Source organism: Apiotrichum porosum, assembly GCF_003942205.1.
Source record: "Apiotrichum porosum strain DSM 27194 chromosome Unknown scaffold_1, whole genome shotgun sequence".
NCBI lineage: Eukaryota > Fungi > Basidiomycota > Tremellomycetes > Trichosporonales > Trichosporonaceae > Apiotrichum > Apiotrichum porosum.
The window spans coordinates 2,785,611-2,810,594 of record NW_021167108.1 but is presented as its reverse complement, the minus strand read 5'-3'; the positions used below and the strand labels follow the sequence as shown (position 1 = coordinate 2,810,594).

The 24,984-nt window shown below is 59.0% G+C and overlaps 6 protein-coding genes across 6 annotated transcripts; 3 read left to right on the top strand and 3 right to left on the bottom strand.

The window, feature by feature from the left end:
* Positions 1-2,022: 2,022 nt before the first annotated feature.
* Positions 2,023-4,714, bottom strand: EHS24_001019 (uncharacterized protein; the record flags this gene model as incomplete). The annotated part of the gene is made up of 2 exons (XM_028616825.1): positions 2,023-4,296; positions 4,424-4,714. The coding sequence occupies 2 exons, from the start codon at positions 4,712-4,714 to the stop codon at positions 2,023-2,025; spliced, it is 2,565 nt and encodes an 854-aa protein (XP_028480682.1).
* A 5,831-nt stretch (positions 4,715-10,545) lies between these two features.
* On the top strand, positions 10,546-13,190 carry EHS24_001018 (uncharacterized protein; the record flags this gene model as incomplete). The annotated part of the gene is made up of 3 exons (XM_028616824.1): positions 10,546-10,913; positions 10,966-11,084; positions 11,140-13,190. The coding sequence occupies 3 exons, from the start codon at positions 10,546-10,548 to the stop codon at positions 13,188-13,190; spliced, it is 2,538 nt and encodes an 845-aa protein (XP_028480681.1).
* A 375-nt stretch (positions 13,191-13,565) lies between these two features.
* Positions 13,566-17,314, bottom strand: EHS24_001017 (uncharacterized protein; the record flags this gene model as incomplete). Its single annotated transcript, XM_028616823.1, has 13 exons — positions 13,566-13,826; positions 13,889-14,897; positions 14,938-15,245; positions 15,290-15,621; positions 15,660-16,284; positions 16,337-16,374; positions 16,422-16,513; positions 16,551-16,758; positions 16,798-16,901; positions 16,940-16,976; positions 17,027-17,057; positions 17,116-17,123; positions 17,173-17,314. 13 exons carry the CDS (start codon positions 17,312-17,314, stop codon positions 13,566-13,568), a joined length of 3,195 nt encoding a protein of 1,064 aa, XP_028480680.1.
* Positions 17,315-17,873: 559 nt separating this feature from the next.
* On the top strand, positions 17,874-21,327 carry EHS24_001016 (uncharacterized protein; the record flags this gene model as incomplete). The annotated part of the gene is made up of 12 exons (XM_028616822.1): positions 17,874-17,949; positions 18,023-18,332; positions 18,370-18,487; positions 18,526-19,309; positions 19,347-19,514; positions 19,557-19,699; positions 19,739-19,830; positions 19,870-20,179; positions 20,221-20,302; positions 20,353-20,408; positions 20,452-20,679; positions 20,722-21,327. 12 exons carry the CDS (start codon positions 17,874-17,876, stop codon positions 21,325-21,327), a joined length of 2,973 nt encoding a protein of 990 aa, XP_028480679.1.
* A 100-nt stretch (positions 21,328-21,427) lies between these two features.
* Positions 21,428-22,220, bottom strand: EHS24_001015 (uncharacterized protein; the record flags this gene model as incomplete). The annotated part of the gene is made up of 2 exons (XM_028616821.1): positions 21,428-21,824; positions 21,874-22,220. The coding sequence occupies 2 exons, from the start codon at positions 22,218-22,220 to the stop codon at positions 21,428-21,430; spliced, it is 744 nt and encodes a 247-aa protein (XP_028480678.1).
* A 441-nt stretch (positions 22,221-22,661) lies between these two features.
* EHS24_001014 (uncharacterized protein) lies at positions 22,662-24,953 on the top strand (the record flags this gene model as incomplete). The annotated part of the gene is made up of 4 exons (XM_028616820.1): positions 22,662-22,776; positions 22,818-23,561; positions 23,601-24,651; positions 24,698-24,953. 4 exons carry the CDS (start codon positions 22,662-22,664, stop codon positions 24,951-24,953), a joined length of 2,166 nt encoding a protein of 721 aa, XP_028480677.1.
* Between the last annotated feature and the right edge of the window lie 31 nt (positions 24,954-24,984).

Genomic DNA, 24,984 nt, shown 5'->3' with positions numbered 1-24,984 from the left:
GTCACGCACGGCTGTGCTGTATTCGTAAACGGTTATTCACCTCCCTGTAGTCTGTACGTGAGACGCCTCAGACGCCGGTCGGGACACTGGAATTGTGCATAGGTGGCAGACCCTCTACAAATGTGACGAAATTGATTCGATTTCTGGGAAACCCGGCGATCCAGAGATCCAGAGACCGCAGGCACGTCCCCCACTTGCTAAGCGTGACGCCACGGGCGCATCGGTAAGTGCTGATGGTGACCAAGAAATCAAGAGGTAGTGGTCAGTGAGCAGCACAGAGACGGCCAACGTCTGCCACGGTAGACAATGCCCAGATTCAGAATGGGTTGGTTGCAGGCAATTCAGTCCCCGGCCCCACTCTGTGATCTGCATTCTCACTCGACGGGTGATGGGGAGTCGCCCAGTAACCTGGGACCGGCCTACGCAAGTGCCCTTCACGGCATGCGGCGGTCTTCAGAAGGGCCAAGGGGGGAAGAGGGGACGAACAGGCACCATCTTTGGCGTGTGGGTGGAAGCGGGGTTCGGTCGTTGGCACCCGCGCGTCGACTGTGGCTTGTAGATGGGCTTGGGATCAGCTGGACTTCAGGACATGGGGTGAACCTCTGTATGAGTGGACTATGATGCTTCAAGTGATGCTGAGAATAGCCAAGGGGCCAAGGGCAGAAAGCAAACAGATGTAGCAATGGGAAATAAACAGGGGAAGCGGCGGAGATGGCACAATGTTACGTGACATCAAGGTGATTCGGCTGCCGGTTGGAACGAACGCGTCCCTCAAACCGGACAAGAGTCTCGACCTTGACGTATGTAGCAAGAGGTCGTGGGATGAACCGGTACACACCACGTCTGACTTGAATTCCAGCTACACCTCGTTAAAATGATGAACTGAATGAGAGGAGAGGGCGGATCTTGAACAGGCCTGATTGTCGAGCCAACCAGAGGCGAGTGGCACATGTCCGCCAGCACCGCTACTGTAATATCCCTCCTGCTGTGAGAGGTGTGGTTACAGGCAGTCAATACAAAACACTACGACAGGTACCTCTACATTCACCTCCTCTTCATGAATGCATCTCGTTTTGACGTCGAGCATCCAGCGACTCCACGTCGACAAAATATGGCGCAAGGTGCTGTGCTGTGGTGTAGCTCTGGTGACCGTTGTGTTTCCCCAATGTCCTAACTCAATCAATCACGCACGAATCAATCACGCACGAATCACCTCACGGACCACATCTCCATACACACGACTCTCAGAAACCACCTTGCTGACCCAGAAGTGCGGAACAAGGGCAGTAGGTGTGTTCTCGCCCCCACCAGAAACACACTATGAGGGGAGCCGGTGCCGACATGTAGTGTGTCTACGCGTATCTCTTGATCTCTTACTCGTTCCGCGTGCGTCCTCTCTGTGTCCCCCCAGTCCCACAGGTTTCCGGGGCTCACAGGCCCACAGGCCCTGTCTCATCTCTGGATGCGTTAAAAGTCTGGGCCCTTGCGATGCCTGGCCCCATGTGGCCCGCACGTCCTGGGTGTCCTGGGTGTCCTGCCGCCCGCATTCTGCGTGCTCTGTACGCGAGTTTCTTGTTTCGTCGACTCTGGGCGGCAACTCCGTCTCCGTCTCCACCGCTTGCCCCGCGGCGCTTCCGCTGATTCCTCTGTCCCACACATGGCCATGCTCTGACGCTCCTGATACATGCGCCCTTCTTACGGCATACATGACACCCACTGCCCACTCTCCGTCACAGAAACGACATTACGTTCGGCTGGGAACCCGAGACGTTCCGTCGTTCATCGCGTGCTGAACCGACCGGTCTTGTCGGCGGATCCAAGGGTGTGAGTCTCGCGTGCAACAACCCCCGCTCCTCATCCCGTGCCCCCACGGTGTCCACGGGTCACGGATCTTCCACCACTGCAGTGTGCTATCGATGCATAATGATGACGAATGAAATGAAGCAAAAAATGGAAACAAAATCACTCCCCCCCCCCTTTCCCCTCCTTCCCCCTCGAGGTATGTCTATCCGATTTCCGGGTTTACTTGAACGCCGGCACGTCCTCCTCGTCAATGCTGCGTACCGACGAGGTACGGTACATGCCGAGGCTCGGGGTGCGCTTGAACGTCGGGTTGGCGTTGCCATAGTTGGACATTGTGGGCGCCGTCTCGGAGCTCTGTGCGAGGTCTGGCGCAAAGCTGATGGCGCGCGACAAGGTGCGCGTGAGCTGGAGCGAGCGGTCGTTGTGGTTTGTGTGGTCGTGGTCGTCGTCGGGCTCGAGCGTCTGGATGCGGGGCACGCCGAGCGCGGCCGCTCGCCGCGCGGGCACGCTGAGGAAACCCTCGTCATGGTGCGCGTGCTCGTGGCCTTGGCCGTAGCGGCTGGGGCTGGGGCTGTGTCCCCGGCCCTCCTCGGCGGCCGAGTGGCTCGAGGTGTTGCTCGACGTGGTGCCGACGCGCAGGAAGCGGCGCCAGCTGCTGCCCTTCTCCTCCTTCTTGATGCGCGACGCGGGAATATACGAGTGGATGGCCGGGGCCTGGCTGATGGACGACACGGTGGAGCCACGGCGCACGCTCTCGGGTGGTGGAGAGGGCTCACGCACATTCTGGTACGGCCGGGGGCGGACGTAGCCGTCGCCGGCGTCCTCGTCGTCTGAGCCTGCGTTGGTCGAGTGGTCTGAGAAGTTGGTCGAGTGGCCAGAGTCTGGTGTTCCCGGCCGCCGGCGGGGCTCGTCGCCCTCGGGCAGGACGAACGTCGGCCTGGATGGGGAGCCTGCACGGTCCGTCATCTCGATAAAGTTCTTGTCCGCGTCCTTGTGGTCCTTGAAGTACTCCTTCTTGACCTCGACCTCGACTTCATCGTCGGCCTTGCGGCGCTCAATGACGAGGTCGTTGCCCTCCTGGAACTCGGCGATGGGCGGTGTGCGGCGCCCGTTGTCGATGTGGAGCTCTTCCTTGGCTTTCCTGGCACGGAGGGTGCCAGCAGCGCCTGCAACCGCCATGTCCTTGTAGGCGACGCCGTTGTCGTTGCGGGTGCTCGAGTCGCCAGCACTGCCGCTGCCACTGACGTCACTGCCACTGCTTGCGCGGCTGCCTTCATCAATGGCAATCGACTTTTCGCGGTTCATGTCCAGGCGGGGGCGCTGGATGACACCAATGTCGCCCTCCTCGTCATCGCGGTTGATAACAATCTGCTGGCCATTGTCGAGACGGCGAGTGTGCGTAGTCCACGCGGGCTCGTTGCCGATACGCGTGTCCATGGACGGGTTGCGCGACCACGTGTTGGTGATGCTGTGGACACGACGGCCAGAGACGAAGAAGGGGATTGAGAGACCATGGGTGAGGACCGACGCCAGGACGAGCATGGCGACAATGGGGCCAATGGTCTCCTGCAAGAGGTCGACCTGGCTGGTGTCGCCATCATTCTCGGGCTCGGGAATGTTGGTGCGGGCCAGGGTCGAGATGAAGATGGCGCCGACGCCCATGGGGCCGAACCAGCCGACGAAGGCGGCCTCGCGGAAGGTCTTGATGTCGGGGATAAACTTGTAGAGGGCGAGAATGACAGGCATGCGACGGACAATGAGGATGAGGATGGCAAGGACGATGAGACGCCAGACCGAGAGGTGGAACTCGGCGTTGGCAAACGACGTAAAGGGGATAATGGCGCCAATGTAGATGAACGCGGCGCAGTTGAACAGCAGGTCGATGACGTTGGAGAACACGGCGTCCTCGGTGGCCTTGTTAAAGTAACCGTCCCATGCGAACGCACAGCCGCACGCAAACGCGGCCAGCAGGTCGTCGCTTCCAAGAAGCGTGCAGATACCGATCGAAAGAAGGGCCAGAGAGACGTACTGGGCGACGAACGATTGACGGTCAATGAGCTTCTTCCTCTCGGAGAACTGCATGACCTTGCGGGCCGTGAAGCCGAGGAGGCCGCCGAGGATGATGCCCAGGAGCACCTCGTAGACCCAGGTCATGTAGAACCATTCTCCGACGGCGTGCCCGGGGCTGCTGTCCAGAGTGAGGTAGAGCGCAATGTAGAGAAAGGGGAAGGCGGCGCCGTCGTTGCTTCCCGACTCGGCTGATAGCAAGTGACGAATGTGGGTGGGGACATGGCGGTCGGCAAACTTGCCACCGACGACGGCCTGTGCGAGAATGGGGTCGGTCGGGGTGACACATGCGGCGATAACCAGGCAAGAGAGGTAGGTCAGACCGGGAATCATGCCCCAGATCAAGAGCGCAGACACGAGCCAGCCGTACACCATGCAAGGCCCGAGGAGGAAGAAGAGCGAACGCCAGTGGCGCTTCATGTACGCCTAGGGCTTGTCAGCGTCACGAGTTCACATTTCTCTTGGCTCGGCGCAGTTCTCGAAGCCAGGGGCGGGCAACGGCGCATGCGTCGGCCTTGACACCATGTCCCAGCGCCCGACGAGCAGCACTTACCTTTGGCAATTCGACGCCGACAGCAAACACGCCAATGGCAATGACCACACGGGTGACCTCGAGGGTAATCTCGTCGGTGACGCTCTGCCTGCCTCCTCCCCACGCGTACGGGTCGAAAAAGTTGAGCGCGTACGGCCCGATAATGATACCGAGGATGGTTGCAATGGGCGCTTCACCGATATACAACTTTTCCTTGATGATGAGCGACAGCATGCCAAAGATGACTGTGAAGCCGCCCAGGATCGTGTACACCAGGTGAGGCGCGTTGACCTCGAACGGGTGGAAGCCCATTGTTGCCAGAGGTCACGTTTGTTGTGGCGGGGGGGAGGAGGGGGGAGGAGGGGAGGAGGGTGAGTGGAGTGAAGAGAGGGGCGGCGGTTGGGAGGTTGTTTCGGACGCGCGCGCGCGGTGGGATCCTTAGGTGATAGGTGTGTGCGAGGGGACTGGGGCAACGCAGTGGTTCATTCCGCGCGGAGCAGCAGACAGCCTGTATAGGGGGGGGTTGAAGGGAAACGATAAAATGAGTCGCAGAGTGGAAGCTCGCGCTCGTTGCCAAGACCGCCGTTTAGCACACCTGACAAGCGAACCTGCGGACGTCGGAGCGCGGGTCGGAGCAAACCGATTTGCGTTTGCTAATGCAAGAAAGGGGTGTGGAGGTGGGTTGCACCGGGCGGCGGCGAGAACTGTTGAACAAAATGTAATAGATGAGAAGAGAAGAGAAGAGAGAGTAGCGTCAAAGTTGCTTGGCGTCGGCCGCAGTAGTACCGGGTTGACGTTGGCCGAGGTTGTAGGGTGGCGTGCGATTCCTTGGCAGGGAGGACAGTGGTCGATAACAAGGAGGTGCGGTTTGCGCAGGGGAAGATCTCGTATTGGGCGACGCCAAACCCGTCGTACCCCGCAGCCGACCGAGACTCTGCACACGTCTTTGCATCGTTTTGCACACACTCTTTGGCCCGCTACATCGGGTCGCTCGGCAGTGGGGTTGGGCCACAGATTGGGATCGCGTCGCCGCGGGTGGACGGGCCTGGCGGGGACGGTTGGCTCCACCCATCCACCGTAGCAACTCGGCACGCCGATGCGCGTCAGCGGCACCCAGCGCGCATCTACTGCGGGGGCGAGTAGTCACTTTGCCTGTCCTGCCGCTCTGCCAGGGACGGAAAATGTGCAGCCACCGGCCTCAAAGTGGCCTCCACAGTGGAGGGCGGCCACAACATCGATCGCAACTTCGCTTCCATATCTGCAGGCGTCTGCGATAGCAGCTTGGACGCCTTGGGCCCCTCTAGATAGCAGCGTCGGATGCATTCGTGGTAATGTGGGTTTCATGATAACAACAGCCAAAGCATCGACCAACCGCAAGCACGCCTTTCAAACATCAGTCCCGTGCCCATCGTCGGTTATCGTCGCGCTGATCGCTGATCGCTGATCTGCGCTCAGAACATGTCTATGATCCTGTGACGACATGCACTGCCACCGTCTTGGCACTTGTCGGTGTCGACGTTGCGCTATACTGACGAGTTCCCCGTCGTGGCGGGCGATGAGCTGGGTGGCAAAGCAGCAGCAGTCAGCCGACGTAGCCGAGCTGTGTTCAGGTTGCACTGGTGTTCTGACAAAGGTGTGGCCGCTAGTGCTCGGCCATCGGCCAACCATAGTATGCATGGGGGGGGGGCATGGGGGGTTGACCGCATGAAGTGTTGGTCTGCAGACGCTCTCGAATGCATGTAGGTATGAGCTGTAGGTATGAGCTGTAGGCGACGACGGCTGGGGAGAGACAGATTTGGGCGCTGGATTTGAAACTGGACATGTTTGATAAAGCCGGTGGTCCGGTGACAGCTGGTCTCATCTATCTCCAGACGTAGCTTGAGTGTTACAGGCCACGGTTCCCGTAAGCCGTATCTCTTGAGGCCAATTGGTCGATTGGTCATCTCCTTGCCAAGCGGCGGCGCCTCGGCTTTGATAGTGTGAAGGATGTCGACGGCGCGACACGAAACTATTTGTTTACTTTGGTAGTTTCCAATGGATGACGGATCACCGCCTCCGTTTATCAAACGAAGTCATGCAAGTCATGTCACATAAAACTGCAAAAGTGCGTCTTCTGCTACGTGACGCATCCTGTAAGTCCTGGCCATGTGCCGAGCGATCAGGCAACCTGGGCATGGCAATAAAACACTGATAGTGACTTATCAGTATCGAGAAGTGTCCGCCCCATTTATCAACGTTTCCACTTGCCAATCGCACATGTCACAGTAGCAGAACAGCACCCGATTAGGCGCATACTGTACACGAATAGAAGTTCAAGGACAAGGGGGCAGCTAGGGCAGACCAGGAAGCGAAACGGGCGGCTGCAGTGGCGTGATAAAATGCAGATAATTAATTACCCGCATATGACCTCTGCTATGTACTATGTATCATCACGCCCAGGTCATATGTGACAGTTTTATGGGCCCATTGGCCACTGGGATTGCCGACAAAGTATAAGGAGTGCTGTATATCGAGGTCAATGTCGGCCTTCTCGGCAGAGATCCAGCGCCCCAGCGTGAGGAGCGGAGAACCACATAGAGATCCCAATCGGCTGGATTGTTCACAACCTAGTGTGTTTTTGACGGGGGATCGGCAGTGGCAGTTGATCGCCCCTTCCTCATGCCGCCTTTGCACGCTGCTGAGGTCTACTAACACCTAGGCCAGCCACGCTCCGGAAAGTGCAGCATGCAGCCGTAGGTAGACTGCCGATACTCGCACGCACACGGGGCATATGGGCCACCTCCAACGGCCACCTCCACCGGCACTCGCAGGTTGTCGCCACTCGTTTGCCACTTGGATCGCTCATCTCATCAGAGTACCACAGTCTACTCCTGCCTTGTCTCCCCTGCCACCGTGCATTATCGTGAATGCGGTGCATGTCCAGGCAACACCACCGGAACCCAAGACCCCAAAGCGTGACTCGCACGCGTGTCGCTCTCACAGCCACCCCTGTGTCCACCGTCTTGGCGGTGTCCGTCAGGCGGGTTGCCACGAATCATAACACTGGTGACTCACTGCTGCTGTCACTGCCACTCAGAAAACACACACGCAAAACCGCTGAGAACCATCGGCTCGTGGGCCATGCATGTCTGCGTAGTTGTTTGTCTCATCGCGTGGGCCAGACTGTGCGTCGTGGTCTGTGGTCTGGACCCGAGACAGCGCGTGGGAGAGCGAACTGGACCGGGGATCTTGTTGCTCTCACACTCAATAGTATTCATTCCCTACCTGCCATCTGAGCCGGTTATGAAGACCGCTGGCCGTTGCATATACAAACGCACGTCCTACCGTCGGTTCCGAGCTGTCACTTGTCCCGCCATTGTGGACGCACCTGAATACACTTTTGTCGGTGGACTGAGAGGCACCCATCTGTGCATTCTGGGGCCGGACGGTGCGGCGCTCGTCGCGCCGGCCGTGCGCTGTGTGTGTGCACATGTCCCATCCGTGTGATGCACAACGTTTCCGACCTGATCAACGTCGGACGTGTGACACGCACGGCGTACGGCGCCATGATCGTCAGGGCCGTGGTACTGTGGCCACCGTGGGTACGGGGCACTGGCACTCTCCCAAGACATTTGACTTTTGCCACCAGAGACACCCCCTGTTCCCAGAGTGTTTTCCAGCGTACGTACACCGCGACCTGTCCGTTGAGCATGCCCGGGATGTCGCGTCTGTCGCGTACCAGAAATACAACAGAGATACAGGGGTCGCTTGTACGTGACAGCATGTGTGTTTCGAAAACCGGACGTCTCCATCCCATCGGGTCTGGGGTGGGAGGACAAGCAAGAGAGAGGCTGATATGCTCTGATCCTTTGCATTGCCTGCTTTGACTCTTTATGTTCTGAGACTGCCTCTCCAGGCCCCTCAACTTAGATGTGGTCGTGTTGCATCCTTGCCCTCCCCCCTCCTCTGGTGCCTCCTCCTCCCAGCGCTGACAGCAGGGGACTTGTTACGGTGTCCACCGCCACGGAGAGCAATGACGCCAATGTCTCTCCAACTCCCCGACCGATCCAAAGTGAGATCCCGGCGGTCAAACCAAGGCGCTGATAGTGTGTAATGTGAACGTCAGATTGCCCAACCTTTGAGCCCTTTGACTCGGCGCGGCAGCGGAGCCTATTGAGACCTTTTTTTTTTACCAGCCATATACGCCTTAGCCTACAGACTAGCCAGCGTGCCAGCGTGTGCCAGACTCTGCTTCCGGGGGTGGCTGCGAGCTAAGGGATGCGCAATAAACACCACACAATCAAAAAAACACGGCAATTCAAAATACCATCAGCAGAAAGTCTCGGCTCCACACATGTGTTTGGGCTCTCGTCTCCCGGCCGTTCCCTGCTCCCTGGACACACCTCTCGCTCTCTTGGAGCCTGTTTGAGGTGTTCGCCGGTGGGCCCGTGCTCGCTAGCGTGTCTGCCATCCCGATATAGAGACCTAGAAACTAGAGAGAGGAGAGCGGAAACGGTCAGGGCTGGCAGTCCATTTTTTCTTCTTCTTTTTTTGCATCCACACAAGTGCACCACCTCCACACCTGCGCACAAGGAACTGCTCCAGGAATGGCTCCCTGTGACGCTAACCGATGCCCAAAGCGGCAACGACGAGTGGACTGATGAACAGGTGTGGGCCGGGTGTTGAGGGCCATGGCGTGTCGTGGCTTTTTTTTCCTGGCGCGGGCGCGCGCGCAGCGTCAGCGCAGTCGATGCCCGCGGCCCCCAGCCGTTTCAAGGGCGAGCGAGCGGCTTGTTTTTTTATGCGTTGTCAAGTCGTTGATAAAGCGCGCATGCATGAGAGTTTTTGGGAGGCATGGGAGAGACACATGATACCTTTTTTTCCCGTCCACCACGTCATAAGACAGAGAGAGAGAGAGAGAGAGAAACAGGGGTGTGGGACGTGGGACATGGCTGGGCTGCGGCGTAGTTTGGGAGAGAAAGTCAGAGGGGCCAGAGAAACAGCGAGGCACGTCGACCGGTGATATCATCTCTCGCTACTCTGGCGGCGTCCGCCCGTACCGCGTCGTCATAGGATCACAAGGGTGGATGGCGAGAGGTGTGGTGTTGGATGCCATGGCCCTGGATGTTGTTGCGTTACTTTAATCCCTCGCAGCCGCGCTCTTTTAGCTTTTGCTCTCTCGGAGGGGTGGCAGCGCGTGACGTGCGAGGCATGCATCGGAGAGGGCGAGATGGTATACAGGGCAACAACAAGCGCGGCCAAACTGGAGAGAGAGAGAGCGAGAGAGAGAACACAGAGTGCAGCGCTCTCTCCTGTGCGCCAGCTCTCTCTGTGGGAGGGTGGTTTCGGGCCAATTTGACGTCGATCGCCCAGCACCCACCGACTGTGCACAGGCATGCAGCCCAGGAGAGAAGAGGAGAGATCAGGAGATCAGGAGAGACACACAGAGAGGAGGGAGGGCAGCTGGCGAGCGAGAGAGCCGTGTGTTGCATGTGTGAGTGTGTGTGTTGGGTGAGTGCATCAAAAACAATTCCCCCCCCCTTCTCCCACGATAATCTCTTTGCAACCGCTCTCTTTCTCTCGTCACCACCACTCCATCGCTCCCCACCACCACAGGAGCATCCCTCCAGCACCCACAGTAAGTCCCCCCCCGCCCGCCTCTCAACCACTCTATGGATGCATGCCCCAGCGCCCCCGCATCCATACCCACACACACACACTCCCCCTCCAAGCGACGCGCTCTTGCAACTCGCAGTAACGCGCCCTTTACATTTCCGCGTCCCGCCGACGCACGCCGGATACATGGCGGCGGGCGAGTCACCGCGCAGCGTAGACGCCACCATACACGCCCCCGCGCCTCCTTGAGAGCCAGCCGCCGCCGCCGCAGACAGAGCCAGACCGAGGCGTAAACCTTTGACCGTTTGCTTCGTGTGCCGCCCCGAGACGCTGGGACGCTGGGTCGCTCCACCCCCAACTCGTTATCCCTCCCACCGCAATCTTCACACCTCCCTCTCTCATATCCTCATTTTGCCACTGGCCATCGGCACTGACACCATCCTCAGCAGCCACACGGTTGCGCACTCGTGCAGCTAGCCAACCCCCCTACAACCCGACTCTTTTCCCTTTTGCCACACCCCGCGTCTCTGGCAGAAGAGTATTGAACCATGCTCGAGGCTCGCTCAGACTCGAGCGACGTGACCACGTCCACCACGGCGACGTTTGTGACCGCCCTGGTCACGGCCGCTATCACCGTCGGTGTGTGCGCCATCTTCTGGCTCGTCTTCCACAACCGCAAGTCCCTCGTTCGCGTTTACCAGCCCCGCAACATCCTCGCCGAGGATGGCAAGCGTGAGCAGCCCCTCCCGGGCGCGCCACACTCTTGGTTCCATCAAGTCTTCACCCTCGACGACACTGAGATCCTTCGCCTCAACGGTCCTGATGCCTACTTCTTCGTCCGCTTCGTCAAGATCTTTGGTCTCTACATGATGCTTCCTTACATGGTCCTGACCCTCGCCGTCTGTGTTCCTGCCTCGTGAGTTTGCAAAGTAGTTGTGGGTAACTTTTGTTGTTGACACATCTCTTAGTGCCGTCTCGCCCCAGGCCGACGGTACGACTGAGCTGAACATTCTCACCTTTGGTGCTGTGCCCGCGTCTCAGCCCAACCGTCACCTGGCCCACTTTTTCGTTTCCTTCATCCTCATGCGTACGTGATGGCTTACCTCTCTCGTTCCCCCTTATGTGACGCTGACGTGAACCAGTCCTCACCCTTTACCTTCTGTGGCGCGAGTACCACCACTACATGGAAATCCGCCTCAACTGGCTCCGCTCTGAGCGTGGCTCTGTCAAGTCGCGTACCGTCGCCCTGGTCAACGTCCCCAAGGACATGTTCTCCGAGGCCGGTATCAAGGAGATTGCCGGTGGATTGGCTGCGTCCGGCTCTGTCCCTCGTCACAGCGACGTCGGCACTGTCGCTGCCGGCGCCAACGCTGGGGGTGTCACCCACGTCTGGCTCGCCCGCAAGGTCAAGCCCGTTGAGAAGGTCTGGGAGAACCGCGACAAGGAGGTTTACCGCCTCGAGGGTGGTGTCGGCAAGCTTCTCAAGCTGGCTCTCAAGAACGAGCGCAAGGGCAAGACCCCCGAGCAGCTCGGCACCTGGGACCGCGAGTCGTCCAGCGGTTCCGACGCCATCATTGAACGTTACGTCCCCGCCAAGAAGGTCCCCAAGTGGAAGCAGGGTTTCCTCGGCCTCTTTGGCAAGAAGATGAACCTCGAGACTTCGCCCGAGTACATTCGCGAGCAGAACGAGGAGCTCACCAAGCTCCGTGCCAACCCCGACGACTACGAGTACGGCAACGTTGCCTTTGCCCGGTTCGCCACGCAGGAGGAAGCCCACAACTTTGCTCGCTTGGCCAAGTCGTCCAACAAGTCGCTCCGCATGATGGACACCAAGATTGAGGTCGTCGCTGATGACATTATCTGGTCCAACACTTCGATGAACCCCTGGCAGCGCAAGGCCCGCACCATCGGCTCGTGGGCCCTCACTGTCGGTCTCATTATCGTTTGGGGTATTATTACTGCCTTTATCGGTTCCATCTCCAACCTCGATGCCATCAAGGAACAGAAGGGGTTCACCTGGCTCCAGAAGATCCCTGAGATTCCCTTTGGTATTGTCAAGGCCCTGCTCCCCACCATCCTCCTCACGCTTCTCTTCATGGTTCTTCCCGTCATCCTGCGTATCTGGATCAAGCTCCAGGGCGAGATCCGCAAGAGCGACGTCGAGCTCAAGCTGTTCACCCGTTTCTGGCTCTTCCAGTTCATCCAAGGTTTCATCATCATGACCCTTTCTTCGGGTTTGATTGCCGCCCTTGGTAACCTCGGCAGCACCCTCAGCAGCGTCCCCACTCTGCTTGCCAGCAAGCTTCCCGGCGCTTCGATCTTCTTCCTGACCTACATCCTGGTGCAGACCTGGGCCAGCGCTGCCAAGTCGCTCGCCCGTATCGTCCCCTACGTCATGTACCAGCTCCGCGGCTTCCTCGCGGGTGGTACCCCGCGCAAGGCCTATGCCCAAAAGTACAAGATGGACTCGTTCGGTTGGTCCACCACCTGGCCCCCCGTCTGCCTGCTCCTCCTTATCTGTATTGTCTACTCGGTCATCCAGCCCCTCATCACCGTCGTCGGTATCGTCGGCTTTGTCCTCTTCTACTTTGCCTACAAGTACCTTCTTGTCTGGGCTGCCGACCAGGACCAGGCCATGGAGACTGGTGGTCTGTACTACATCAAGGCCCTGCGTACCGTCTTCGTCGCTCTCTACACCGAGCAGGTCTGCGTTGCCGGTCTCTTCTTCCTCACCACCGGCTCGGACGGCAAGCGCACCACCGTGGGTCTCGCCTGCGGTGCCATCATCGTCGTCGTCGGTGTCGTCACCGCCTGCATGCAGGCCTACTTTGACCACATCCTGTTCAAGCGCCAGACCCTGCTCTTTGGTGTCCGCCAGGCCGGTTTCATGACCACCAGCCAGACCCAGCTCAACGCCGAGGCCGAAAAGGTCTCGTCGGCCGGCCCCGTCGACAATGCCAGCGAGGAGGGCCTCGACCGCGAGTTTGACCACCCGGCCATGTGGAAGAAGCAGCCCTGCGTCTGGATCGCAGACGACCCCACCCTTATCGGCCGCCACGAGTCGGCGCGCATCAACGACATGGGCGTCGAGTCGTCCACCGAGTTTGCCCACATGAACGAGAAGGGCCAAGTCACCGTCGACCGCAGCCCCCCCGACGAGGCCTGGGACGACCGCGAGCCCGTCGATTGCTAGGCGTGTCGTTTTGTGTGATTGACGGAACCTCTGTGTGTGGTGTTTGTTCACCAACACCACACCACCATCCCCTTTTTTTATCTATCATACTCTCGCGCTCCTACACCGTCCCCCCCACCTTTTTAATACACGCTCTCCCCCATACACACCGAGACTTTGATGCCTTTTGAGAAAAACACGTACGTAATACCAGTCAGTAGTGGCCGCATGACATGGCCAGTCGATGCAACAACGTATATTGCCAAGATTGCGGAAGCAGGGCAGTGAGTGTATTAGTATTCCTCCTACTGATTGATACACCCATCCACCTGTCCGGGAACGCATCTGCCCACCACCCCACCACCCGCTCTAGCCTAGATGTTATGCATAGATTGTCTAGGGGCTACGCACGTCCTCCATGGGCTCGCCGCGCTCGCTGCCGCTCTCGGACCCGCTCTCGGACCCGCTCTCGCTGTCCTCGGCGCCGGCGGACGGCAGCTCGCGGCGGGTGATCTCAAAGCCCACCTCCCTAAAGCCAGCCTCCACCTCGTCCGCCTTGCCCGCGTTGACGGTCACGGCGCCAATGGACGTCTCGGGGTCAAACAGGGGCACAAAGTACTTTGCAATGAAGGCGCGGATCTCGTCGAGGGTGACCGTCTGGAAAAGTGTCAGCTTGGGAACAAAACGATATGTTATGAGCTAAAGTGTTATCGACTCACGGGCAGCTTCTTGAGCACTTCCTGCGAATAGTCCTTGCCGACGCCCTTGAGCACCTCGTCGAGGTACACGGCGCCCGCGGCGGCGCCGACGGTCTCGGAGCGCGTGGCGTACGAGTACGCGAGGGACGCGCATGCGCCGTCGACAATGTTCTGGTCGAGCTCGAGCGTGCCGTCCGCGAGCGAGCGGATGACCTTGGCCGCCTCCTTGTACGCGATGAGCGCGTTGGGGGAGCGGTAGATCGAGAAGCGGACGAGACCCGACTCGATGTCGGCGTCGACGTTGGCGCCGTACGCCAGGCCCGCGCCGCGGATCGACTTCCACAGGTACGACTCCATGGTGTTGAGCACCTTGGTGGCGAGGCGCATGGCCGGAAGCTCCGGGTGGTCCCATCCCTGGGGGCCCTTGGCGTAGTGCTCAGAGTACGAGCCCTCGATGGCCGCCATGGAGACGAGCTCCATCTTCTTGGTCGGGTTCTGGCCCAGCGGTGTGAGGTACTGCGCCGCGATGGACTGGGGCTCACGCGCGACAGCGTCCGTGATGGGGATGAACGACTTGGCGAGCGTCGAGCGGGGCTCGGCAAGCTCGAGGATGTTACCCGACACGCCGACACGGAGAACAGACGGGTCCACAAGGTGCCTGCGCAGGTCCTCGAGGGCCTGGATCACCTTCTCGGGCGTCTCCTTGAGCTCCTCCGAGACCTTGGGCAGGAACTCGAGCAGCTCCAGGAGACCGCTGTGCTGCGAAGGCGACGTCTCAGAGTCAAACGCCATGTTGTCAAGAACAGCGTGGGCGACAGCCGCACCGCTACGCTTCCGGATGGGAAGGTTTTGGAGCTCCTTGGCAATGATGACCTCGAGGCGGTCCTTGGCGAAGATGGACCCGGTGATAACGTCACGGAGCCAGGCAGCCGCATCGGCGTACTGCGCGGTCTCGGCCTTGATGGTGATGTTGACAGTCTCAACAAAGCCGCCGCGGTAGCCAAAGTCGGCGTCAGTGCCAACAGTGAAACTGGGGGGGTTAGTGACTCGTACAGATAACGCTAACCCACTCGTTGAGGGTGTTGACAACCTCCTCGTGGTCGAGGACAGTGCCGTCAGCGCGGCGAACGCCAAGGTTGAAGAGCGACCACTTGAAGATCGACAGGTAGGGAAGCAGGTGCTTGGGAAGCTTGGCGGCGTCCAGAAGAACATTGATGCGAACAAAGTTCGATTGGATGTGGGCAAAGTGCGCCTGGTAAGGCAAAACGGCACCATCGGCGTCAATACGGCGCTGGACCTCGCCGTTGTCGCACTGGACGTTGTCGCCGGGAGCCTTGTTGATGGCCGTCTCAACAGGGATCCAAGTAAGGTCGGCAGGCTGACGTTAGCTGCAAGTTCAACGACGAACAACTCAGAACTCACGTTGGTGACCGGGAAGCTGGTGAGCACCTCCTCGGGGATGGGCAGGTCACTCTCCTCCTTGGCCTTCTCGAGCTCCTCAGCAAGCTTCTTGAGGCCGTCCGGGCCATACTCCTCCTTCTGCTTGGCAACACGCTCCTTCTCAACCTTCTCAATCTCGGCCGACAGCTTGGCCGAGGGCTTGCCGACGACAGTGATGGAAGGAGCAGAGGCGAACCACTTGTCAAGGAGCTCAGCCCACTGACCAGCAGTCCACTTCTCAAGCACGCCAAAGGCCTCGAGATCCTTGAACGATTCGGGCAGCTCCTGGCCGTCCTTGTCGCAGTAAAGGAAGTCTGGTTGTCAGCGTACACTTGCGTCTTCTGTCACTCACCCTGAACAACGGCGTCACACAGGGCGCTCGGGATGTTGCTCTCAACCTTGTTGAGGGTCTGGCGGCGCTCACGGCGAAGAACGCGGCTCATGCGCTCCATGTCAACACCCTCGGTGGCCACAATCTTCTTCAGCTTGGCCTTGACGAGTTCGGGCATCTCGATGAGGTGCTTCTTGGGTACACCGTCACCAATAATGGTCCACTCGGCGCGGTTGACGCGACCCTCGCTGTAGACACCGACGTACGTCGCCAGGGGCTCGGCAATCTCGACAAACTCCTTCTGGAGGGGCGAGGTAGCCGACTCGGTGAGGTAGGCACAGAGAATGTCCAGCGCAATGTTGTCGAGGAAGGCGTTGGGGGCGGGGCCCAAGAAGGTGATCATAAACTCGCCCATGGACTCGTCCTCCTCCATAAACTCGACCACGTGCGACTGTGACTCGGTGATGGTGCGGGGGATGGAGGTGGTCGACTCGACAAAGGGGCGCTTCCAGCCGTTAGGGGGAACGTACTCGCCATCGACGGGGGCGTTCTCCTTCTGGCTGGCAAGAATAAGGGGCTCCACCTTGGTGTTGAGCACGTTGAAGAGCTCAGCGACGTCGACGGCACCGTCCATGTGGAGGCAGAGCTGGAAGGGATGTCAGGTGACGACCGGATTGTTATTAAAAAAGGTGACTCACGTTGTGAGGCACATAGTACTTGCCGTGGTACTGGCGAACTGCAAAAGTCAGCCTCATGGTAAACAACACGACGGTGAATACGCACTCTGCTCGGCGGTGAGGACACGCAGCATCTTCAACAAACCACCAGTCTCGCTGCGGTACGCAGAGGTCTCAGGGTAGAGCTCACGCTGCAACCTAACCGTTAGTAATCATATCGACGCTGGCCACTCACTTCAACGACATGCGGTCCCAGGCCTGGTTCTCCCTCGCCTGCATCTCACTGTAGACGACACCAGCGTCCTCTCCCTCGCCATTGACGTGGTGGACCTCGGTGACGAAGCCACAGTCGGCCATGGTAGGGTGCAGAATGTGGTCCACATACACGGGCAGCATCTCGAGGAAGCCCTTGCTGCCGGCAGTCGAGATGGTGTAGGCAGTGTCTTACAACGTCAGCACGTAGACTGGGGAGCGTCACTCACGGTCGTTCGCAGTCCACGCGTTCGTTCCGTTGGAGCCTGCGCGGTTGGCAAGTTGGTCAAGCACACCCTTGTACGGGTACTCCTTGGAGCCAAGGAAGACGAGGCTGGCGGCGTGAGTTCAGACCATACGCACAACACTCACTGCTCAAGGGTGTGAGGACGTCCGGTGTCGTCAAAGACTACATTGTCAGCGGCCTGGCAATGTATGGAAAAGGGCAGGTCCACTCACTCTCAGAAGCAACCACAAAGAATCCGTTGGTCTCAACCAGTCAGCATCACCACTCCCCCATCTCTCCACTCCATACACGTCCGACTCACAACAGGGGCTTGAGCCGTCAGCGTCGTTCAACGTAACAAAATAAGCATCCAACTCACAGGCGTGGCTACCAAGGGTCACGGTGAGGCCAGTCTTTTCGCTTCGCCACTTGGACAGCTTGACAGGAGCGTAGTCGAGGTCAAACGACTGGAGCTGCTTAAAGTTGCCATAGTCCTGGCCCGTTGATGAAGGAGCGACCATGTTGGCTTCTGTTGCGAAGAGGCGACGAGAGGTGAGGAAGTGAGGGCGGATGGAAGCCGTGGTGGAAGCTGCCAGACGGGGCTGGGAGCAGAGGGAGGTGGAAGGGGAGGCGGGAAGTCGGCGGATCGACGAAAGAAGACGGCGGGAAGAAGGGGATGGTTGAACGAGAGATCTGGTGAATGGGGTCTTGTGAATGAGCGACCCAGGCAACCTCTTGATGAGGCTCGGAAGTGTCATGCGAAAGACAGAGGAAAAGGAAGACTGATGGCAGGCGGCCACCGAATGAACCGGGGGGCGTCCATTGCAAAGCGCTGGCGGCAAAAGCGGACATCCCGCCGTTCTCCGCATCAAATGGTAATGCCAGTACTAATAACACGTGATCTACATTAGTACCATTAGTGCAGGGTCATTTGTACCCAGGGCCGGACCTTGTTTGCGGTTGACTGGACTTTTGTCATGGCGGGCACACCGACGAACCTGACTCGTATACAGTAGTTGCCACTCAACCCCCCCAACTCCCTCTGTTGAACACATCGTCACAACAACAACGCGGCCCACAATGGATGCCGCAGGGTCATCGTCGATTCGCCTATCAGCGAAACAGGCGCTTGCCCTCGCGCGCGGCAAGGACAAGGGTACGTTGCTTGCGATGCACCATGCATGCTGCCATTTTGGGCCCCCGTCTCGGCATCTTCTAACATCCTTTAGCCACGGCAATCCAAGTCGGTGACTCGCCGTCACCAATCTCCGTCCACTCGAGCTCAGACGAGGAGGAGGATGAGTTTGAAGAGGTCGCCATCCCTGCTGGCGCAGGATCATCCTCCATGCCTGCCACGCCGGGCTCGACCCACTTTGATGGCATGGCCAACGGCGAGTCTCTGGAAACGGTGGAGGACGGCATCGGCTACCTAGATGAGGACGAAGAAGATGATGATGAAGAGTCTCAAGTCATCCGACTCGAGATCGGTGGTGAGACACCGGAAGAAAAGGCTAAGCGGATTGCTCTGGCCATGCGCAAGTGAGTTACGAATGACCCATCTGAACTGACAATGCAGAAAGCCTTTGACGTCCAAGGACCGCGCGATTCGCCTCGAGGTTCACAAGATGCACGCCATTTGCCTGTTGGCATCTACCCGAATCCGCAATCGCTGGGCTTCAAATCTTCTCCTCCAGGTGCGTGCAATGTTCATGTGCAAGTCTGATACGTACAGGCCCGTCTCCTCTCTCTCCTGCCTCATCCCCTTCAGGCGAGCTTTGTTATTCCGCCCAAACGCTTTCCCGATCGTGCGCAGCGGTCACGTCTTTTCCTCGACGCTCTGCAGAGTCTTGCATCCTGGTGGTCACAGTCCTTCTTTGACATTTCCGACCCTTCTCTTGGCCTTCGCACTCGTACATGGGACGAGACACAAGAAGTTATCGACCGCCTTCCTCGGCTCGACTCGTCTGACTTTATCGGTGGCGTATTTGCGCGTCCAAAGCAAGACAAGAAGGGCAAAGGCAAAGGCAAGGCCAAGGACGAATTGGATCCTTTGCTCGCCGAGCTCACAGAGGAGTTTGGAAACGACCGCCTGCGATCCGTCAACAGCGTCATGAAGAAGGCTCTCCAGCAGGAAGGTTCACGTGACGTCTCGGCCCTCCTCTTCGTCGCTTTGGCACGGGCCTGTGGACTCGGCGCTCGACTCGTCGTCAGCTTGCAAACCATCCCATGGCGTGCCGAAAAGGTCGTGGTGAAGAAGTCGAAAGTGGGCGCTGGGAATGGAGGGCGTTCCATGGCCAGCCGACAGGGTATGGGCCCAGATGGCGCAAGCGAGGAAGACGAGATGGAGGAGGTCCCCATACCTGGTGTCGAGGACAAGGCGCAGAGGACGAGGAAAAACAACACACGCGGTGCAGGTAACCCAAAACTGAAGGACCCGGCCGACCTGTACCGCCTCCGCAAACAAAAGCCACCTCCACAGACTTTGGCAGCCAAGCCCAAACGCAAGAAGAAGGAAGGTGGGTACGCCCTTGTTACTCCTGCTGACGTCACCAGACATGTCAAATCAGCCTCCTGTGTTTTGGGCCGAGGTGTTCAGCCGCTCCGATCAGAGATGGATTCCTGTCGATCCTCTTACTGGCGTCATCCGCAAGAAGGGTCCTTACGAACCGTCCAGCGACAATGGACCCGTGCGAATGGTGTATGTGGTGGCGTTCGAGGAAGGTGAGCCACAATGACACCTGTACTTGGCTGACCCACCTCCAGATGGCTATGCACGAGATGTGACACTCCGGTACGCCAAGAACTTTGGCGCAAGAACCTGCAAACTGCGTGCGCCTCAGGCCAAGCCAGGAGAACCCGACTGGTGGACTGCAGTTACTGGCTTTCTCCAACGGCCGCTCCGACTGGTGGGTGGGCAGCGCTCCCCGTACACTAATCCATGACAGAACCGTGACGACAAGGAAGATGCCGAGTTCAACGAGAGCCAGAAATCTGAGGGCATGCCCTTACACATGAACGGTTTCAAGGACCACCCTCTGTAAGTCCATGTCCAATCACCGGTTACTGACTGTGCTAGCTACGTCCTTGAGCGGCATCTCAAGCGTGAAGAAGTCATTTTACCGAAACGTGAGGTCGGCAAGTTTAAGGGGGAATCGGTGTATCGCCGCAGCAACGTGCTGCAGACCAAGACGGCCGAAAATTGGATGCGATCTGGACGACAGATCAGGCCTCGCCAGGAGCCCCTCAAATGGGTCAAGCAACGGGTTGTCACCCTTGAAAAGCGTCGTGCGCAAGAGCTCGCAGTACAAGAAGGGCAGGAGCCAATTCTGCAGGGTCTCTATGCCGAGTACCAGACTGAGCTCTACAAGCCTCCGCCGATCAAGGATGTGGGTTCAGCAAACAAACATGCGAGTTGCTGACGTTACAGGGTATCATTCCGCAGAATGCCTTTGGAAACATTGACCTCTACGTTCCGTCAATGCTGCCAGAAGGAGCTGTGCATTTGGAGTGTGCGTATTGCAGCTCTTACCCCCCATGAGATTCAAGCTGACGGATTCAGACAAGAGCATTGCAAAAGTTGCAAAGCAGTTGGGGGTTAGCTATGCTGAGGCAGTGGTATGTCTGGTCTTCTCCCCTCGCCAGTGACTCACCGGTACAGACTTCATTCGAGTTCAAAAAGCAACGGGCTATCCCAGTCATCACCGGCATTGTGGTGGCCATCGAGAAAAGGGAAACAGTACTCGAGGCCTACTGGGAGTCTGCGGCTGCCGCTGAGGAGAGGGAGAAGGCTCGTAGGGAGGATCGGGCACTCAAGCGCTGGGTCCAGCTCGTCAACGGCCTCCGCGTTCGCCTTCGCCTCCGCGCCGAGTATGGCACCGGGGAAGACGTGAGCTGAAGTATTGGTGACGGACAATGCTAACTCCATTAGTTGCACGGGGAGCACCGTAACCCGATGGCCGATGCGGACGGAGGCCAACCGTCGCGCTCTGCTGCGTCCATCATTGCTGGTGCTCACAAGGAGAGCACAGCCAACTGGCACACGCTCGTTCACGAACGTCTACCCAGTCCGATCCAGGAGGACACCAAGCCTGACGTCGAGGCCATGGACGTTGAGCCTGAAGCTGCGCCTGAATCCGAGCCTGAACCAGAGCCGCAGGTGCCAACGCCCAAGGAGCCCACACCACCCATGGAGACAACAAGGTCTGGTCGGCCCAAGCGTGGTGTCAATGCGGCTGCCAAACCTCCTCCTCCCCCCAGCAGTGGTGCGGCCACCCCTACCAGGATTATTCTCAGAGTCCCTGTTACACCCAGAGTTCCGGCTGCACCTACAAGCAACGGCTCCAAAGGAAAGGTTACGAAGGGTCGGGCCAAAGGACGAGGCAAACGCAAGGCGGACAGTGATGAGGAGGAGAGTGAAGCAGAAGATACCGACTGGGAAGAGGTTCCGAAGACAAGGCGTGGTCGCGCAGCTGCTGCCGCTGCTCCTCCCCCTGCGCCAACTAGGACTCTTCGCAGTCGCGCACCCAAGCCGTAAGCGGCGGATAGCCTGTAGGGCGGAGGAAGCCGATGGAGGATCCTTCCATTCTGTAGTAAACCTAGTACATCATGTATACAAACAATATCTTCATCCACGTCTACGCAACAGTGGCCACCTTGGGCGGGGGCATGGCGGCCTTGGTCTCGGTCTTCTTGGCAGTCGCAGCAGCCTTGGGCTTGGCCGTGGTCGAGTCCTTCGCGGCCTCGGCAGCCTTCTTCTTCCTCTTCTTGAGAAGGGCGGCACCGACGGCGCTGCGGACATTCTCCTTGATCTCACGGCTCTCCTCAATAAACTTGTTGTCGTCAAACTTGTGCTTCTTGCGCGCGAGCTCCTCGACATCGACCTCCGCCAGGCGCTTGCTGCCGTCGCCATTCTTGGCGCCAATCTCGTCCGACGACACGCCGAGCTTGCGCTCCAGTGCCTCGAGCTTGGCCTTGGACTCGGCCGCAGCCTTGGCCTGGAGCTCTGGCAAGCTCTCAATAAGGTCTGATTGCCTGGGAAACAGTTTAGAATGAGGTGGCATACATAACTGAAAGAACTCACTTCTGCGCCTCCTTGATGGTGCCCAGTCGCCTGCCGTTGAGGTCACGGCACGAGTCAAAGTTTGTGCTCTTGCTAGCATTCATGCGTCCACCGGCCGCGCGGAGGTTGGCACCGAAACCACCCTTGCCGCCGAGAATGCGCGCACACACCTCGAGGTCGACGGGGAAGTCGGGGTTGGACGCGTGGGCGAGGTCCGAGATGGGAGTGTCGGGCGAGACGAGGCCGGCGCGCGTGCGGATGTACGCTTCGGGTCCCCACTCTTCGGCCAGCGACGAAGCTGGGGTCGAGGCGGCCACATCGAGGATGCGCACGCCGAGTGGGGCGGGGAGACGGATGTGGACGAGCATGGGTGGAAGGTGATGGAGTAAACGCTGAACGAGTTCGTCGAGATTGTGGTGGTCATCACAGCCTTGCCACCCAATAGGCTTCGGAATCAAAATGGATCAGAGCGGGAGTATAAAGTCGCGATGTGAGCAGACGATGCAACAGACCACGGTACCACGGTCAAAGCAAGGCAGCTCTCACGAACGTGTCTGCGCGGATCCGTGGTGTGTGTCACTTAGCTACAAGATCCTAAACTGTTCTCGTGCTGTATTTGTTGCTTGTAGCCTCCTCATGGCAAGAGACGGGCAGACAGAGAGAGTGGCGAAAGATGAGTGGCAAACGCAAGTGGAGGTCATTTGGTCCCGTTGACGTAACGGGCCGTCCAGATTTGAGTCCGCTGGGTTTCCAAAAGTTGAGCAGGTCTCAAGTGCCATCTCCCGACACATATCGCCATCGTCAACAACATGGGACGCAAAGGATCAAAAGGCGGCGGCGCCAAGAAGCGCGGAGCGCCAGGTGCGACCATCGACAAGATTGAGCGCTACGAGGACACGCTCGAGGAGGGTGGCGTGGACGACTGTGAGTTGAATTGGGCTCTAAGACCTCTAGCTAACGTTCAGTCATGTTCAAGCGCGACCAGATCTCGTTCAACCCCCAGAACGACGATGGCGACGACGACATCAACGGCGAGCAGGGAGAGGAGGTTTTGAGCCTTGACCCCAAGCGCAGGCGAGGCGACGACGATGAGGAGATGGAGGAGGAGTATGACGAGGACGAGGAGGAGTCGTTCGGCGCAGCTGCCCAGCGCAAGGAGCGCAAGCAGAAGGTCAAGCCTGACCTGTCCACCAAGGGACGTTTCGGCAAGGAGGAGATCGACAGCGACGCTTCGTCGGAGGACGACTCGGAATCCGGCTCCGAGGATGAGGACGAGGAGGGCTGGGGTCGCCAGTACTACTCGCGTCCCTCGGCTCGCCGTGAGAAGGAGAAGGAGGGTGTCTACGACGAGACGCGCGAGGAGGAGCGCGAGCTCGAAGAGAAGGAGGTGCGGAGACTTCAGCGTCGCGCTCGCGAGGCTCTGGACGGTGACGACTGGGGTCTCGACGACGTCGAGGTCGAGCACACCGCCGCCCCTGTTGTTGAAACCGAGGACGCGGCGCCCGTCCACGTCCCCGCCCCCAAGACCGACGACCCCATTGCCCTCCTCCGCCACCTCCAGGTCTACGAGCCCCTCAAGCTCGCTCTTACTCGCGACTTCTCTCTCGTTGTCTACAAGCTCAAGAAGACTGCCCGTGGCATCAAGAAGATGGCTGCGGAACGTGAGGGCGAGGAGTCTCTCCACAAGGGTCTTGGTTGGCTTCACTACCGTAAGTTAACACTGTATGATGCAAGCTAACGTGTTTCAGAGACTCTTCTTACGTACGCCACTACTCTGGCCTTCTACATCCACCTCTGTGCCTTGCCTGCCGACGAGCGTCCGGACATGTCGACCCACCCCATCCTCCAGCGTCTGCTCCAGCTCAAGGAAGGTGTTGCGGCGCTCGAGGACCTCGACTTTGCCGCTGGTTCTATTTCGGATGCCGGACCCGAACTCTTCATCCGTCCCGACGAGGGCGATGACGATGAGGACGAGGAGGACGGCTACGCCGAGATGATCGCCGCCAAGCGCGAGTTGCTGGCACGCACCAACGAGGGTGTCGGCATGGTGCCAGAGGACGACGAGTTCTCGGACGAGGATGATGACGAGGACGAGGATGAAGATGACGAGGACGAGTTTGACTGGGAGCAGGATGCCCAGAACCTGTGGCACACTGCTGGTATGGAGGACGGCGAGCTCGACGACCTTTTGGCCGACGCCGATGCCGACGACGCAGACATGGTGCCTGTGTCCAAGCCCAAGTCGACGAAGAGGGAGAAGCGGTCGAGGAAGAAGGACTCCAAGTCCACGGAGGAGGGAGCCTCGACCGTCGCGTTTACACCGATGGCCGAACCCGAGTTTGTGTCATCCAAGAAGAAGAAGTCAAAGGCCCGCGCCTACGGCGACGACGAGGAGACCATGGGAGACGCCACTTCGCTCGACGACGCCGACGCTGCGGACAAGGAGACCAAGAAGCGCTCGCTGCGCTTCCACACCTCCAAGATTGCCGCCACGTCGGCACGTCGCAGTGCTGCCCGCGACAAGCGCCTCGGTGGAGACGACGACATTCCCTACCGCGACCGCCAGGCCGCCCGCGACGCCGCTCTGCGCAAGAACGGCCCCAAGGGCAACGGTGGCGAGGACCTCGACGGCTCAGACTGGACGGAGAGCGACCGCAAGCGTGCTCGCGAGGTTCGCGACGAGGCCGAGGACGACGAGCCCGAGGGCGACGACGGATACTACGACCTTGTCAAGCGCCGCAAGACTGCAAAGGACGAGGCCAAGCAGCTTGCCCACGAGGCGTACCGCGAGGAGAAGTTGTAAGTTGAAAGGCTGCAGTGATTATTCCAAAACTGACTTGTCCAGCGCTTCCTTCGAGGACGAGACCAGCGAGGGCCCCCGTGCCCTTACCCGTGCCATCGAGAAGAACCGTGGTCTCACCCCTCGCCGTTCCAAGACTGGCCGCAACCCTCGTGTCAAGAAAAAGCTTGCCTACGAGAAGGCCAAGCAGAAGGTCGGCTCGCAGCGTGCCGTCTTCAAGGGTGGCCAAGCGACTCTTTCCGGCTCGTACTCGGGAGAGAAGACTGGTATCTCGCTTACCGCCAAGTCGCGCAAGTTCTAGAGCGGCAGACGAGTTTCTTCACATATCTGTG